Source organism: Lytechinus variegatus, chromosome 19, assembly GCF_018143015.1.
Source record: "Lytechinus variegatus isolate NC3 chromosome 19, Lvar_3.0, whole genome shotgun sequence".
Taxonomy (NCBI): Eukaryota; Metazoa; Echinodermata; class Echinoidea; order Temnopleuroida; family Toxopneustidae; genus Lytechinus; species Lytechinus variegatus.
Window position 1 is genome coordinate 13,796,279 of NC_054758.1, and position 17,894 is coordinate 13,814,172.

General features: G+C 34.5%; 1 protein-coding gene across 3 annotated transcripts in view; it reads right to left on the minus strand.

The window, feature by feature from the left end:
- Positions 1–3,977: 3,977 nt before the first annotated feature.
- Positions 3,978–17,894, minus strand: part of LOC121405751 (receptor-type tyrosine-protein phosphatase eta-like) — a 70,761-nt gene continuing 56,844 nt past the window's right edge. For 2 of the 3 annotated variants that reach the window (XM_041596705.1, XM_041596704.1), the window contains 12 exons: positions 17,164–17,231; positions 16,511–16,613; positions 15,745–15,786; positions 12,753–12,854; positions 12,046–12,127; positions 10,670–10,760; positions 10,223–10,299; positions 9,000–9,134; positions 7,646–7,768; positions 6,915–7,063; positions 6,275–6,410; positions 3,978–4,297 (listed from right to left, as the gene is read on the minus strand). In XM_041596705.1, the coding sequence (XP_041452639.1) occupies positions 4,205–4,297; positions 6,275–6,410; positions 6,915–7,063; positions 7,646–7,768; positions 9,000–9,134; positions 10,223–10,299; positions 10,670–10,760; positions 12,046–12,127; positions 12,753–12,854; positions 15,745–15,786; positions 16,511–16,613; positions 17,164–17,231 (1,201 nt within the window). In that variant the 3' untranslated portion in view covers positions 3,978–4,204. The remainder of the gene's footprint in view (positions 4,298–6,274; positions 6,411–6,914; positions 7,064–7,645; positions 7,769–8,999; positions 9,135–10,222; positions 10,300–10,669; positions 10,761–12,045; positions 12,128–12,752; positions 12,855–15,744; positions 15,787–16,510; positions 16,614–17,163; positions 17,232–17,894) is intronic. The other variant, XM_041596706.1, reaches the window with a different exon arrangement.

Sequence of the window (17,894 nt, forward strand, 5' to 3'; positions counted from 1 at the left end):
GCACGAGCAAAGATGGATGTTTTGGAGTAATTTTCTGTGTAAAAGGAGAGAGTTGTTCATGTGTGCCATCACAGATCTTGGTCACATTGATAATAGGTGGATGTTCATAGTATTAGTGGTCTTGATATTCAAATGCTCGTACATTTCTTATTGTTTGCCTAACTGTACTCAAATTTTCATTGATCATATTCTTTGATATTTCTGTTTTCACACAAGCTAACCTCTTTCAAGGGTGTCGGTCTCATTCAAACCCATTTTTACACATAATAGTACAGTCACAAACTTAAAAAGTTAAAAAGCATGTTTGCGTATATAGTACTGAACAATATTTTCACAAAATTAGACAAACTGTTCACAGACATTGAAATGAACAAATGAAATGCATTCCAGCGACCATTCTACATATTACTTTGTCACCCCTTATAAATTCATTCTTAATTCATTTCAGTTTTCTTAGAAATAAAATAATTTGAAGCATACATTAAGGTCTATTTAAAACTAAAAAGGGCAAGCCACTGGCCAATAATTTAAAACTATGGTTATATTTGATAATAATGATTAATAAATATAATAATTGTCTGTTTGCTGATAAAACCTTGTACCTCAAATTTTGGTAAAAGATCATGATTTGGGTCCTGGTTTTATTTCAAGGTGATCAGTCCATTACCTGCTGGAATTTGTCAATCTCTGTACAAAGCCTATGGATTTACAAAATTAAGTAATTCACAGATTGCGTGGTGTTCTGACATAATCCCAACTCCCTACGCCCCCCCAAATTAAACCACCAAAAAAGTAAAAAGAAAGGCGATTCCACATGTTCTGGTGCCTTGGCCACCATGATTTTCCCAGTATTTTGAATATTTGCCATTTTTGAGATACAAGATTCTATCTCAGCATACTGATAATTACAGGCTTTAGTGAGGTTTATGCAATTTGATTAAAAGAAAAAAAATTCTTGTAAAATATATGATATATATTTTTTACATGATATGGTATTCTTTTTGAATACAGCATTTTTCCATTATAAAAATTGAAAACACGTTTTATACTAATTACCCAATTCCTTTAAGAATGCATACAGTTGAATATAATTAGTTGATAAAAAGTCTGAAAATTTATTAAGGCCTTTTTTTAATTAAAATTAATTAACTGGGAACAAAATTCAGGAGAGAATGTCACATCGATAAGTGACAAAAAAAAATCATGCATATTTCTTTCTCGTTGATTAGTTTGATTTCTGTGAACTGAAGAGTACGAAGTAATATGAACCATTCTCAATAGATACCAAAGTGTGACATGATAAAAAATAACAGATTTTGCATTTCATTGTTTTTAGAAATCTTGGTGGAAACATCCAAAGCCCATTTTCGGTAGGAATCATTTCATCATTGTCAGATACATGTATGTACGACCTAATTTTGGTGAATTCACAATGCGGTGCACCATCTATCGGTTAAGGCGAATGGGCTAAGATTCGCAATGCCTCATGGAAAAAAGTCGACATCTGCTGCGTGCGCTCTTGCATGCATGTGATTAAGCTGCACTGGCTGACGCAGTTTGGCCAGCCTGCATGAAATTATGCTGTTTACCAGGGTCTTTGCGAAGTTTAGACCGTTTTCTGGGAATTCTTCCTCTGCTTGTGCCATATGGTTTTCATTTCTGAAGCATCAAAATCACATAAGAGTACACAAGTACTGTGCGCAATGTCGACCCCGGAGCATAGAAATTGGCCTACATGTATCTGCTTGAACTGATAGATAGCGCACCATTTTGCGTATCAAATACACTGAAATGCTAACAAAGTTTTTATGTGACATCAACAGTCATCACATCTGGGGCCTGTTTCATAGCAACTACCATGGTAACAGGGCTCAGCAGCCAATCAGAATCAAGGTAGTGTAGCTGCCCTAATGGCAAAGTTACAACAGTTGCAACTCTTTATGAAACAGGCCCCTGGACTCTATTTTAATAAGAGGAAAAACCACTGACTGGTAATTATGAAAAAAACATGACAATTCTGAACTGCCTTGGGCCTATTAGTCTATCAAACGGATAGTCTAAAAGGAAAAACACAAAATTTTGCAGCAAATATCAATCAAGCATATTGGAATGTCTTTTGTATTTACAGAATATGTAAAAAATGATTAAAAACGAGAGAATCGTAGGAAAAGGGAGGTTTATCAATCTATCTCTTTGGTGGACTACGATCCCATACGTGTATTTAAGTGAACGATCAGATTTAATTACATTGCACAAGCAAGTAAATACAACATACATATAAAGATTGTGAGTAATAAGGTGTTGCACAAGACTTGCAATCGATTGCAAATCTGTTTTGGGTCTCCAAATCAATCATATGTCTTGCGACTAATTGCGAATTAGCAATTGATCTCTGGGCCCAGTCTTAGAAAGAATAATGATTGATCCAATCAATTTCATGTATATGGAAATCCACCAATGTCATAATTTTTTTGGGGAAATTTGCTCAATGTCCTTTGAAAATAAAGAGAAGCATACTGAATTGTCAAGAAAACAGTGAATGTATGAATATGCATCATTTCTAGAAAATATGGTGATCAAACAATCATTTCAGATGTTGACGTTGCTGGCTTTCCATAGTTACGATTGATTGAATCAATTGCAACTCTTTGTAAGACGGGGCCATGATCTCCTTTTCACGAGGGGTGTGTTAACTGATTTGCTACAGCTAAAATTGAATATAAAATTGCAACAGCAATTTACAATAGATAGCTAGTATTTTTGTGCAACACTTGCATTTTAGTGTGAAACCTATACTTTTTTGGTTGCACCCAGATGGTGAGTTTTTCAATACGGAATCTTTATCTAGTGGTTGCAACTATCTTTCCAAATGCTGAACTTCTCCTTCAAGGAAGCCATAGTTCAGAAATTGCATTCAAATATGTGATATATGCATCATGATTCCACAAAAATATAAACAATTGCAATTCATCAAAATAAATTGTACTCCAAACAAAAAAATCAATACACTAAAGTTCTATAATGACAAATTGTAATCTACTGTACCCTTGAACAAAAGCACACAAAAATAACTTACCATGAACAAAATATAACTTACATACACCTTTCCAAAGAGAGAGTAGAGGTGCATAATACCCTATAAAATCATATTGCACCAAATAAATACAAAACAATACAAACAGATAAAACATACGTTACCTAATCACACAACCAAAAATACAAAAAATGTTGACTTAGATATGTACTACAATGTACAAGTGATAAACTCATTCAAGGAAAAACTCATAATAAGTCTTTCTGTGAGAGTCATGTGGTCAATCGCATAATTTGGATTTGTATCTTGACAGTAACTGAATTTTATTTTACAAAAGTAAGCAAGATACATGTATTAGTGATATTTAGGACTGGAAGTACTTTGAAAGTGTGGGTTCCATTCATTGGTCTACAGACCTTTCACGACCATGAAAAAAAAGGAAAGGGATAGGGTGAAATATGACATTATATTCAGAATATTATGTTAAAAATTTATTACAAACTTGGAATTTTGTAATAAAAATTGTAAAACTTGCTCGCTCGCAACTTTTTATTAATTTTACAAGTTACACCATATTGAGCCCCTCAAACATTTTGGCTCATTATGCCACTGGTTTCATTATGTTGAGTATGAAATCTTAGTTAGAAATTGTCAAAAAAAATTACAAGGTGTGGGGATGAAATTGGGCTTATGCTTATGCCTGACAAAAACGAGCATTGCCATAATTACAACTACTCAGCAAGAGTTTGAGATATTCCTCATCCCAATAATGTAACTTGGTCGCATGGCATATGCCCTGTGACTGATATTTCCATATTAAAAAGTACAAAATATGGCATGTTTTGAAAAAAAGTGCATGAAATGTTGATGGTTTGTCTCAAAATTATATTCTAAAAAAAAAAAGAAAGCTGTAAGGGAATAAAAGAACGAAGAATATAAAAGAGGGAAACAAAATATAGAGAAGGATATCTTATATCCTGCTAAAAATGCGATAATTTGAACTTTTTAAGGTCATGTTTATTTAAATACATATTTTTTTTACATACAATATAAAAAAATGTTTCACCCCATGGGTGTCCGAGTTCACATCTACACGAGATGGAGTCTACGGATAAGATGATTTGAGTACCAGAGGGAAGTGGGTTGGAGGGGTGCGACTCTGCCCCCCTCTTAGGGTAAGCTCCCACTCATCAGGGGTACAGGTGCTAGGCCTCTCTCCTCTATTACATCCATCAGACACCGATGAATGAAAACGTACTGTTGCTGTGAAGGGGAAAAAAAAAAGGAAAATATATGAAATGCCAAATGAAAGTAATAATGCTTTAATGTTCAAGAGAAATTTACTTTAATCTGCAATTAAATTTCTTGCAACATCCTTTTGAACATTTATGGTGTTAAGAAAACATATAAATCACATATATTTAATATACATGTATACAAAATAAAACATGTGGAATGTAGGTTGTGCTGTGATTGGTACCGAGACACATGGTAATTATGGTTTGACAGGCATGTACAGGGAGGGGGGGGGGGATGGTGCCACCCCCAAAACAAAAAAAATACCCAAACAGCGAAAGAAAGAGAGAAGCAAACACAGGAAAAGAAAGAGAGAAGAGAAACAGCTTTTTCATTCATTAAACTTTGTTAAAGCAAAAAAAACCAAACCCCCCCTAAAATAACACGTCTTCTCTTTCGTATTGCAACATACATGCTAATGCATTTTGTATCTTTTTAGAAAAGGTGCCAATATGATAAAAGCAAGGTGTGCCCCTGCGACAAATGCTCCTCTGTAAATTTATCTGAAGGCATAATGCAGAGGTCAGGGTTTTGATATGGTTGTTGATTCAGAATGATGAAAGGATTAAGATTATTAAGGTTAAATTTTAGTATGATGTTTGGGTTTATGTTTGGTACCCTGGGGGGATACCATGCATGACCATTGGGTCTCAAAAAGCACCCTAATATTCTGAAATATTCTGAAAATGCACCCCTTAACAAGTATTGGCGTGTGAAACCCTACCCTTAACAAGTATCGGAAACAAAATGATACTCTTGGCAAGTATTCCCTGAATTGAACTCCTAAACAATTACAGCAAATTTTTGTAATGTCACGGACCTTGGTCATCAGTTTTACCTTTACCTACATCGTTGGGTTTAGTACAGCCCATCTCCCACACCTTGCACCAATCATACTCTAAACACATAGTGTTGACACTTGGGGCAAAAAGTACATTCTTTATAAAACAATTTAGTCATAATTTTTTATACCATCGCAAATTTGACTCTATACATGTAGCCTCCTAGCAAAACTAGATACCCCTTTTCGATTATATGTAGTGTTTTTGACACCCTTATCATGTTACGTACGTAACATGCCTTATCTTGAAAAAAGACATCCTTTTTACGTTTTTTTGGTCGCGGATGGTATCCACTCGTCAATGTAAGTGGCCCCTGGGTTTGGTTTAATAAATGTGTAGATTTTTGGTAGGAGCAATTATCTCAGGACCAAATGTCATGGCACCTTATGAATGCTACTTTTATCATGTGGAGCGTTGTGGCCCTGTGGATTAGTCTTCTGACTTTGAAACAGGTTTGTGGGTTTTTGAATCCCAGCCATGGCCTAATTTCCTTCAGCAAGGAATTTATCCACATTGTGCTTCCCTCAACCCAGGTGAGGAAAATGGGTACCCCGGAGGATTAATTCCTGGTATGCATGAGCGCTGAAAGGCAGCTCGAGCTAAAGCCGGGGTAATAATGATAATAACAACACTCCTCGGAATAGAATATTTCTAGATAGATGGCGCTATATAAATGCCTATTATTATTATCATGAGTATTATTCATACAAATGCCTGGTTACACTTCTTAATTCTGAAGGTTCGTAATTACGAAACACGTAAATTGCCTATACCTCGAAGTTCGTTAATCCGAAAACGAAAAAGGGTTCGTTAATCCGAACATTTGTGGCGTAATTCCGAAGGTTCGTTAATCTGAAAAGGAAATGAGGTTCATAATTTCGAGGGTTTGTTAGTCCGAAAACAAAATGAACAACAAACCTCATTTCGTTTTCAGAAATGAACCTTCGGAACAACGAGCCTAATTTCGTTTTCGGATAAGCGAACCTTCGGAACAACAAACCTCATTTTGTTTTCGGACTGTCGAACCTTCGGAACAGCAAACCTTATTTCGCTTTCCAATTAACGAACCTTCGGAATTACGAATGTATACGCAAATGCCTACCTCTGTTTGGACCATGAAGTTCCGATGCATCCTCATCCCGCAGACCACACCCATGACATCAACAAAGTCATACTGTTCCATGTGTTGTAACATGTGATCTAGGACTATGAAGGTTCCGGTACGTCCTACACCAGCACTGCGAAAAGAATAGAAAGGTCATCATCATCATATTAACTACCTCCGTCATTTTCATCATCATCACTATCGTATCATCTTCACTACTTTCAAATAATCTTTATTCTTCCTTACTCATCAGTGATCAGCGTCATGACCATCATCATCAAAATCATTGTCAGCAACAGTATTCCTATACTAGCAGCATCTTCACAATCACCACCACTACCACCACCACCACCATCATCATCACCAACACCACCACCACCATCATCATCATCATCACCATCATCACCTTCACTACTGCCATTATCATCGATCAAAATCCTTATCAATACCATTTTCACCACTACCATCATCATCATGGCTGCCACTTTATCACCATCTTTATCTTGATCACCCCCACCATCACTATGGCTACCACAAACACCACCACCTCCTCCATCATCATCATTGTCATCATCATCATCAGTTATATTGGTATCATGATGACACAATCACATCCAGCACATCTTTTGTTGCTTACCTACAATGAACCGCTATAGGAGCACTAGAGGGTGGTTTAGTGCTTCTGATCTTCCTGATGAACGCTAGAAGAGCTTGACTTGACTCTGGTACTCCATGGTCGGGCCAGGAGAGAAAGTTCCAGTGTCGAACATAACGCCGCTGGTCTCTCTGTAAATCATGAAAATATGAATTGATAAAGAGAATTTTGCCATAACTAATGAGACTCTCCATCATTTTAGTAGAAATCTAAGTGATCATAATCATAATTTGACCAAAAAATAATTTGAAATCCTTTTTTTTGGTTTCAATGTTACATACGGTATACAATTTGGCTTAGGAGGAAATCAACACCAATTGCTGACCAAACTTGCTGAGAAAGAAGATCTTACCAGTCAAACAATACATACTGCAAATCTTGGTAAATCATAAATGTTTATCTTGTGTCCATCAAGATATGGATAAGAAAGGGTTGTGCAACAGAAATTTTTGAAGCGTGGGTAAATAATTGCACTTTAGAAATATCAATCCAAATTAAAAAGTAAGGTATGAAATTAGTGAAGAAAAGTAAAGAATTTTCTAAATTCATTTTCAAGCTCTAAGATGATTCTTTCACATATTTATATGCATGTTAAATGATTATAATAATTTATAATAATCTACTAATGATCTGAAATGTTGACAATGACAGAATAAAATCACATGAAATCAATAGTGATTAAGTCAAAGGCAGTGAATAAGTAATGGTCTAACCTGTTGAACAGCGAATTCTTTGATATTCCAATCATTTTCTTCGATGGTTTGGTTCATTGTGACCTGGATGTCACCATACAAGACAGGCATGTGGTCATCTGGCCAGTACTGGTCACATTTTACCTAAACAGGAAAGAAAATTTTAACAGGAATAATAATGTTCATACTTATTTTTATTTTATTTATCGTTCATCAGCACTTCAAACATATTCAAGATTTCAAAAAATATCAATCATTATATAAAATGAAATAAAATATTATACAGGTACGAGCAATATTTGATAGCAGTTTGCCCTGTGCATCAGTTCGTGGCCAGGGAAGAGGAGAGCAAACTTAATCACTGTGACCCGATGGTACCCTCCGCCCAATCAAACGATGCACACTCACCAAACAATTCCAGCTTAAATGTTCAGATTCATAATTTTATTTCCTTTAAATACACCCATCTTCACATTTTAGAATAATTCAACATACTTTTGCACCCTCTTAAAAATTCATCAAAAAATATATTTGACAGATAATTGAACAATAAATATCAGTAAATGGTAACACATTTTAAAAACATCTACATGTACTGCAAACTCATTGTCTGAGCCTTACCTTTTACCTTTTTAAAATAAACATTTCAGGGGAGCATTTCATGAACATTTTTGTCAGTGAGTTTTACTGACTTTATGAGCTAATGCAAATCCTTGAACATGATTGGCCAAGAGCAAATCAGTCTGGGGATAAATCACTGGCAATACATTTCATGAAATGCTCCAATTAAGATTAATAACTTCTTTCAACAAAGATATATATTTGATATTCCTAAACACCATCAACATGCCATTTTCACTGACATATCAATGTTATAAGCTACTGAAATCCTTGCATCTGATTGGCTGAGAGCAAACTAGGCAGTAAAGATCACTGACAAAGTTTTTAAACTCTTGCTGCGCTTATATTGCAATTTTCCACATTCGTACAATTAAATTCAACAATAGTAATAATTATTTTTCCTACCTTACATTAATACCAAGGAATATGATAAATAGCTATAGTTTTCGGGTAGCATCTATTCAATAAATATCAATATCGATGGTGAAATTTGGAACTCTATATTCAAAGAAAATATCATGAGTACAATTGTCATTATTTTAAAACAAATCAATTCGGTGTCCAAAGAGTTAACAAAGGTACAGAATATATATTTCCAATTCCCTGTAAAAGCAACAGTCCTACCTACAAATCCAAATGCAAACCAACTGATGAATTGCCATTGGAAATAATGTAATAAATATGGTTGGTCTGGCATCAGTATTGCTAGTGAGACTGTTCCCTTAAACTGGAAACATACTGCTATGTCTCTCACCTTGCCCTTCTCTACCAGTTGCGTTACCATGACGACCGTGGTGACATTTTGTTCCCAGATCATTCTCCACATATCGTCCGAGGTGCCTGGGAGTGGCCCTTGGCAAGCGATGTATTCACGCGGTGAAGAGAAACCCTACATGCAGGAATGGGAAAGATAGAGAGAGTTGAGACCAAAATGAAAATGAGCTAATCATGAATTTGAGGAGAAGAAGCTACTCATATTCATTTTGTTTTGTTCCAGATTCAATAAGAAAGCGGAATTCTTGGAAGGAGAGAGAGAGAGAGAGAGAGAGCGACACCAGAATACTAATGTGGATATCAAGAATTAAAGGAGATGTTCCTGAAAATGATGTTCTTCTTTTCCAGTTCTAACAACCTCTAGGAATAATTAAGAGAGAGTGATAGAGGTCATAATAAAGATGAGGATAGCAAGAATTTGAGGAAAATGCTACTGAAAATAGTTTCTTGTATTCCAGTTTTAACAAACATGAAAACCTTGAAGAATAATTAAGAGAAAGCAAAAGAGTTCATAATAAAGATGAAGATAACAAAATTTTATGGAAAAGATGCTCCTGAAAATGTTTTTTGTCTGTTCCAGTTCTCACAAAGAAAAGAACTAAAAGGGGTGATTCAGAGAGAACAAGACAGATAAAGAACAGTATAAAAATGACTGAGGGTATCAATAATTAAAGGAAAAGATGCCAGACTTAATGATTTTCTTCTTTTTCAGTTTGACAAGAGGAATTACAAAGAAAAAGAAAGAGAGGGGGGGGGAGACCAAACCAAAGATGTGGATATATCAAGAATTAAATGGGAAAATGCCACTGAATCTGTTCCACTTTTAACAATATGTTCCAATCTGTTCCACGTTTAACAATCTGTTTAACTGAATCTGTTCCACTTTTAATGGATCTGTTCCACTTTTAACAATATGTTAGTCACTAATGAACAAGTATACTCCCCTTGGCCACTTCAGTTTTATTTTTTTTCCTCTTAAAGAGTACATGGAGTCCTGGACCACCACCCCCCGCATGTTCATATAAATTTTGTAGAATTCAATTTGTAGAAGATCATCAAACTGAGGTTACACATGGTGTAACTGAAAATCTTGATGAACTTTTTGTGATCATTATGACAACTTATGGATAGGGTACTTATAAAGTAAGTGGAGCAGAGAAGCACACACAGGAGTCATAAAAAATTAAGAAATCTGAGACTTACTGGTATATAGTTTGCGTTGACATAATCAGATCCTTCCTCATCATCAACAGGACTCAGTTTCACCCTTGTACGATCATCTGAAAATAAAGAAGAGTAATGATATATATTTCTTGTCAGTTTTCTGATCACTAAAATAAAACCCCACTTTGTGACTTGTTAAAAAAGCATTAATTTCTGAGATTGTATTTTTGTTCAAAATTATAAATGAATGAAAGGGAAAAAATGAAATATTGAATGAAATATGAGACTAGCTAGTGAGTTTCATTGTATTTTTATTAAAATTAACAAATTGAAAAAATGTTGAAATATGAAATGAAATATGAGAGACTAGCTAATGAGTGTGCCTATTAGTGGCTCTTCAAACTTTATCAGATGTGATTTATCACACAATGTTTATTTTAATGTGCATTTAGGTTAATAATCATACAAGATGTTTACAAATCTTACATGGTAGAATATTGGTGTAGCGATTTTTGCCCACGTTTGCTGGAGAGACTGCGGTGTTCGTTGTCATCTTCCGTCCTACTTTACGAATAGCCTGGAAATAAATGTCAGAAGTTAGAAAGAGATCTTTGAAAACTTATAAAATGGAATAGTAATGTTTTACCTGTATCGCAGAAACTCTGATATAATGAGCAATTTTACATAAATATTTTCTTTTAACACATTAGAGATGAAGCCTGCATTGTGGGCTGGGATCACAGGTGTTATAGCAAATTTATTCAGTTATCCAAAGCATTAATTAGGTGGTACTGGAAAGTACTACGTTTTGTTATATACCATTATCATCGGGCAGCTTAAGGGGAAGTTCACCCTGAAGAAATGTATGTTGTAAAAATAGCAGAAAAATAATAAGAAACACAGGTGAAGGTTTGAGGAAAATCAATTAATGATTAAGGAAGTTATTTGAATTCTAAGTTTTGGATTTGTGACATCGTAAACGAGCACCTGGCCCACATGTTATGTTATATAAAATGCATAAATTTCAATTTTTTGATGGTTCGTGATGACTTTTTTGTTTTCTTTGTAGGAACAGGGGGGTGTTTCACAAAGATTTAAGTATGACTTAGGTCGCACTTAAATGTCGACGCGTACAAGATATGCAACGCGCAATCCTATTGATCAATACGCAGTAGTGCGCGTCCTCCTGGCATGATCTGACCAATGCTGTCATGCCTTTTATACTGCGCGCAACAAGGCATTTAAGTGCGACTCTAAGTCATACTTAAATCTTTGTGAAACACCCCCCAGGTGTGAAATAATTTTTCTACTGATACACTGAAGGTAGAGTAAAAACAATTTAAAATTTTCCGACAATATTATATTTAATTTATTTTTTTACCATACGAGCAGGAAAGCTGCTCGCATGTGACGTCACGAATCAAATAATCAAACTTCTAATAAATTGTTTATTCTTTGATTGAGTTTTCTCAAACCTTCGGCAATATTTATTATTATTTTTTCTGCTATTTGTCCCAAAGAATTTTTGTCAGGTTGAACTTCCCCTTCAACAAAAGAATGTACCGCATCTTTAAGCAGGAATGCCACTGTGAAGGTGCTGTGAGTCTTTCATAATGGGTTTAATCTTCCATTCCTTCATTGATATTTGCCGATGATATGTGTGGATTACGAGTGAAAAGATCAAGTGAAAAAAATGCTTGTGGGATTTTTGCTGGAAAAATTCGTTAATATTTTAAGGAGTCCCATGTTCTTTTTGCATTCATTACAACCTTTTCCTGGAATGAAATTATAATAAACCATTGATGGGTTTGAAAATTAATTCGTTTTAGAGTGGAGTGTAAATCATGACAATCTGTACTTACTTCATATTCTTGTGAGTAACCATAGTTGCTATCTGCATTCATGCTAAACCAGTCACGGGTAAAGTCACTCACACGAACAGGTCTAGAAAAAAGGGAATATATATACATTTTTATTGTTTTACTAGTTGTTATAAGTTATTGATTAGTCAATGACAATTATTATTGTTACCTTATTCTTAACTTATTATAAATTTCATCATTACTCATGCCAGAAATAACAGAAATACAGTTTGCATTAATATTATAATTATGAATATTACACAAATAATTTCCCCTTTTTTTGGGGGGGGGGGTACTGATACCCCAAGATCTCAAAGAGACCTTGCTATACATTTTGAGTGAGAACAACAAAAAGAAAACAAAAATTTCACACCATAAGTTCTTTAGCAGGTTTATCAGTAATAAATTGTGTGTATTTGTATGAATCTAACTTACATCTTACCAAAATCGAAACAGAAGCTAAGCTCTAAAAATATTCCACTAAAGTAAAACTATTGGATTACACACTTTATTTATTTTATTTCTAGGCAAAAGACAACAATAATATGTACAAGAAGAAGAAATTACCACCGACTAGTGCCTGAGGATGACTAAAAGAAAAACTAGTTTCTGTTATGAAGCTCTCCTCACTAGTCGGGAGCTCTTCTCACTAGTCGAATGAAAAATAAGAAGTGTTTTCAAGAATGGATAATTTATCAACATTTTACCTGGAATATTTTTGTTTTGACATTGTGTGAGTATTGTTTGCAACACGGGTTAACTCCACATCCTTCATGTTTGCCGGGAGATAACGACCTCTACCATCCAGTCTGTAAAATTGTAGAGATCAGAGAAACGAAAAATGATCATTGATAACTGATAAGAATTGTAGTAAAATTATATATTTGTATGGTGTCGAGATCAATTATATAAGGCAGTGGAATCACCCACTGTTACCACATAATGGGACCATTTATTTTTGGACAAAAGGATAGAATTTAATAGGTCATCTCATCATATTACCGGTGGCTTAAAAAAAAAGTATGTCCACAAATTGAAGATAAATGACAGAATAAGCTATTTTCAGTAAGGTAGCCAAAGAAATAGACCAAAGCAAAGGCTATGAATATGATATTCTTTTTATTAGAAGATTAAACAACACAGACTTGTAACAAAAAGTAAGTAACACACAATTTTGTGTTAGCTGATGGAGATGAAATGTAAAAAAAAAAAATTCAATCAACAGGCTATTCTATTCAGAGAAAAAATCACGCTCAATAGGTATCAATATTATTGATAAATTTTATTCTAGATATGAGCATGGTTCCATGCTCTAAAAAAAGTTTACTAGTTTATGAAATAATTTCATCTGGATAAATGCACTTTTTTAGAGTTATGTAATCAAACTATGTAATTACTTAAAATTTTCTCTTGAATAATGAGGAAATATGAATTTCAATAGACATTCAAGCTGAGCATTAAACTCATGATTAGTATTGCAACAACACTTTTATAGCGACACAACATTCACTACTAAGCCACAAACCTACAATGAATTACTATACGCTGCTAGAAAGAACATTCTGTACCACAGTGTGTCCACAGTACATGTAGATCACAGTGTAAAATCATTGTCAAACTGTCAAGTTGAGCATTTTAAAACTACATGTATGTTAACACCATGTTAAAACTCACATTGAAGGGGTGTCTACAGTCTCTCACACTGTAAAATCCTAGGTATTAATTGAACACACTGTGAATAATCACATTAAAAAAATGACTCTACAGTTCAGAACTGCCTTCACATTAACCCTATCTAGGCCGGGGTATTTTGGGAGTTCCTATGGCCGGGGGGGGGGGGGCCTCCCAGGCCCCCCCTAAGATCTCGGCCATCGACCGCGATCGCGTCGAAAATTGGCACACGGGTTGCCTGGGACATAATCTACAAGATTGTATAGTAATTTATTTCATGCAAATCGCTATTAAGTGATTATGCTAATTTATGCGTAATTATGCAAAATCATACTTTTTCCTCTAACTCCCTAAATAAAGCTCCAAATGTACTAATTTTTGGTATAGAAACTCTTTGTGGTGTCCTAAGCAAGAGTACATGAAAAAAATTGTGATATCAAATCATTTTCTTATGTATTATATTGTTTTTTGCAATTTCTTATGTATTTCTTTGTTTTTTACCTTTTGTTTTTCATTGTTTTTTCAATTAAATTTGTTGGGGACTCTTCTGTGATCATAAAAAGCATAAAATGAATACATTTAGAGTAGTAAAACTAAAAATAATCATAAATTTATGAAATTTGGTTGAAAACACAATTTGCTTTGACTTTGTACACGAAATCACGTTTTTGAGCAATTTTCGGTCTGATATGCACTTACATAATGTTGCGTAATTTCGGAACCACATACCCGGGTGACGCAAAATTGGTCTCAAAAGTTGCGCAAGACTTGAAAGTAAAAACTCATCGAGCGGCGCGGTCAAAAAATTTCGCACAACGAAAATATCGCGTGATTCGTTGAGGGGGGGCCTCCGAGGCCCCCCGGCCTAGATAGGGTTAAGCATTTCAATAGTATATCACATTTACAGAGAGTCCATAATGTGAACCAACTGTGAACTCACTGTGTACACTTGTCCTGCAAAAGTGTCCACAGTGCAAAATTTTCTTCTACACTGTTAAATTTGGGCATTGCAACACTGTGAATCCCATCTTTCTACAGTCCACAATGTGAGGTAACTGTGAACACATTATGAACACACTGGGAACACACTGTAAACCCACTGTAAACACACTGTGAATACTTCGAACACACAGTGAATACACTGAACACAATGGGAACATACTGTAAACACTGTAAACAAACTGTGAATACACTATGAACACACTGTGAAATTATTGTGAATACACTGTGTACACACTTTCAACACACTGTCAACACATTGTGAACACAATGTGAAAACACTGTGAACACACTGTGAACACACTGTAATCACACTATGAACACACTGTGAATATACTCTGAATGCACTGCGAACACACTGTGTAACATGTTTCTTTCAGCATGGATTGGACTACCAAGTAAGGGCGGGGAGCAAATCAAACTGAAAGCAGAGAAAACACACTCAAGCAATGAATGAATATGAATGTTCTTCTTTCTATTGAGTCTCTCTATTCAAAGACAAAATATCACAGTCTCCCTTAAATAACATGATCTCAACTAATCTACTTCTTGAAAAGTCACTCGTTTGTTATCCACAAGTACCAGTTTGATAAGGTTGTCTTTACTTCTGCTAATGCATACTGACTATCATAATTCATTATGTTCAAATGAGATATGAAGCACGACATAAACACAAAATCAATGAATGAAATGTAATAAAAATTAAGGCAATGCTTTGAAAAAAATATGTTAAAAACATATAACCAAGCCACATGACAATAAACTTAGAACACAATGCACACTTTTTTAGTAACAAAAACACAAAAACAAAACGAAAAACAACAAACTTTGAACTATATAGAAAAACAGTGCCTTAAATTATTATACCTCTACTGGACACTAAATAGGGAATAACGTTGAATCTAAATAAAGGTCACTTTGGAACTCTGCACAGAATTGGAAATAAAAATTATCACAAGAGCCACAAAAAACATCAAAGAGGTTTTCCCCAAAACATGCAATGGGTTCTAATTGTGTTGCCATGGTTACCTGTGCTTGCATTGGAGGACAACTCGCAGACATTTCTGAACTCTGTGGGTTTGTTGATGATGTCACAATAGAGTAATTACGTAACAATTTTGTTTTCATGATCATATCTTATGCATAAATTAACATGAATTCAGGCAATAAAGAGGAAAAAATATTTGCAAATTTTGGTTTTGGTGCTTTGAACATGATTTTGACAAAATGGATGATGGATAATTTTAAGATGAAGTTGTAACAAAGTATAAGGCACAAATACGAGTTCATTTGTGTGTACAATTACGATCTTTGAACTTCAGGTCAATCATAGACTGCAATATACTATAGAGAATAAACTATTTGATAAAGCCTTGCCAGTGTTGAACCTGAGTTTATGATAAACTAAGATACAAATGAACTGGTATAATGGAGAATAACATGTCTGCTTTTCCTAAAAAACATGTCTGTTTTTCCTTAAAGTTTTAGAATTGAGACAAATTTATATTTCGAATATTGTGTGTATATAATCTCTATAATAATCTCAATGAAATTTGTAATGCACCATGATTATACAAGTAATCTCTTAATTGGATTAAGTGATACATTTGTGTCAATACATAAGTTTTATTAGAGATTGGTAATAAGGGATTGCAATATTGATTGGCCTATGTTCTGAACAGATATCCTTTATTCCCCAAAATTGATTTTGAAAAGCATGCGCAATTCGCACACAACTCTTTGAAATAACTCCAAATACCAGCACTTCATAAATTAACATTTCGTTTGAACATACCTGAACTTCCTGACAATGACGACGATAGAGAGAATGATTACGATGACCAGCAGGGAAAACAGAGCCGTACTTATGCCAATGATCACGCCATGTGGACTAACAGCTGTTGAATAAAAAATATAGTCAATATATCAATACTTATGTTATCTTTATCATCATCAACAATCAATCCAGCATCACTATCATCATGATGATACTATCACCATCATCGGCACCGATTATCATCATTTTTTCCATTACCCTCATCTTCATCATCTTTATTGTAGTCATCATCATCACCAATGATCGTCATCATCCTCATCATCACCATCATCATCACCAATTTCATCATCATCATCATCATCATCATCATATCATCATAATCATTATTTTCATCATCATCATCATCATCATCACCACCATAATCATCATCTTCATCACCAACATCAACATCACCATCATATATATGTATTTGGGTAATGCTGGGAGGTAAAATGTGAGTATTGGTCAATATGGGTAGGTTCATGTTTAGATGTGGGTATGGGAGTGTGTTGGAGTGGGTGTATATAATATGGGTGTGTTTCTGTTATGTTTAGTGATATCGCCCTATGTTGAAGCCATATTCTTGACGTTAATAAAACTGCTTCATACATAGTAAATCGTTTAATACATACGTAATGAGACTGGGAGCGAGTTCCTTGTGTCTGCATAACCACCTGGCGATATTCCACGGAAACGATATCTGCAGGTTGGATAATAAAAGTACTGATCATTATTGATCCATAGCAAAGAAAATAACCGGAAAATTGAAAAAATAAAGGTCTGCAGTACTGTAACACTGATTTGAAGAATAAAACAAAAGATAACAAACATGAACAAGAATTTCCTAATGCAATAAATTTTTTGTTGATAATGGGTTTATCAAATTAGAACTCCTTATAAGTTTGCCAACATGCCAATGTTCCAACCACCTGTTAAACATTATAACTCTTACAGATAAGTCTTATGTACCAATCACTTTTACACATAAGACCTACAAATAACTCTTATGAAGTAATCACTTTTTTTACACAATAGACCTTTTACAAATAAATTTCATGTACGCGTAAGTCCTTTCATAAATGAATGATCCGAATATACATGTACTTCATTGTTGGCATATTTGCAATCTTATGTAATCACTTCATAAACATAAGGTTTTCGAAAACAATTCTGTACAAATTACTTCTTTTTCTGTTATGAATAGTGTTATGTACTATTCTCCACTTACACATATGACTTTCCATGGATGAGTGGTCCATTGCAATATAATTCTTATTGGCATATGAACACTGCTCTGCACATATTATACATTAATGCACAAATCAATACACATAAGACCTTTTATATATAAGTCTTATGTACT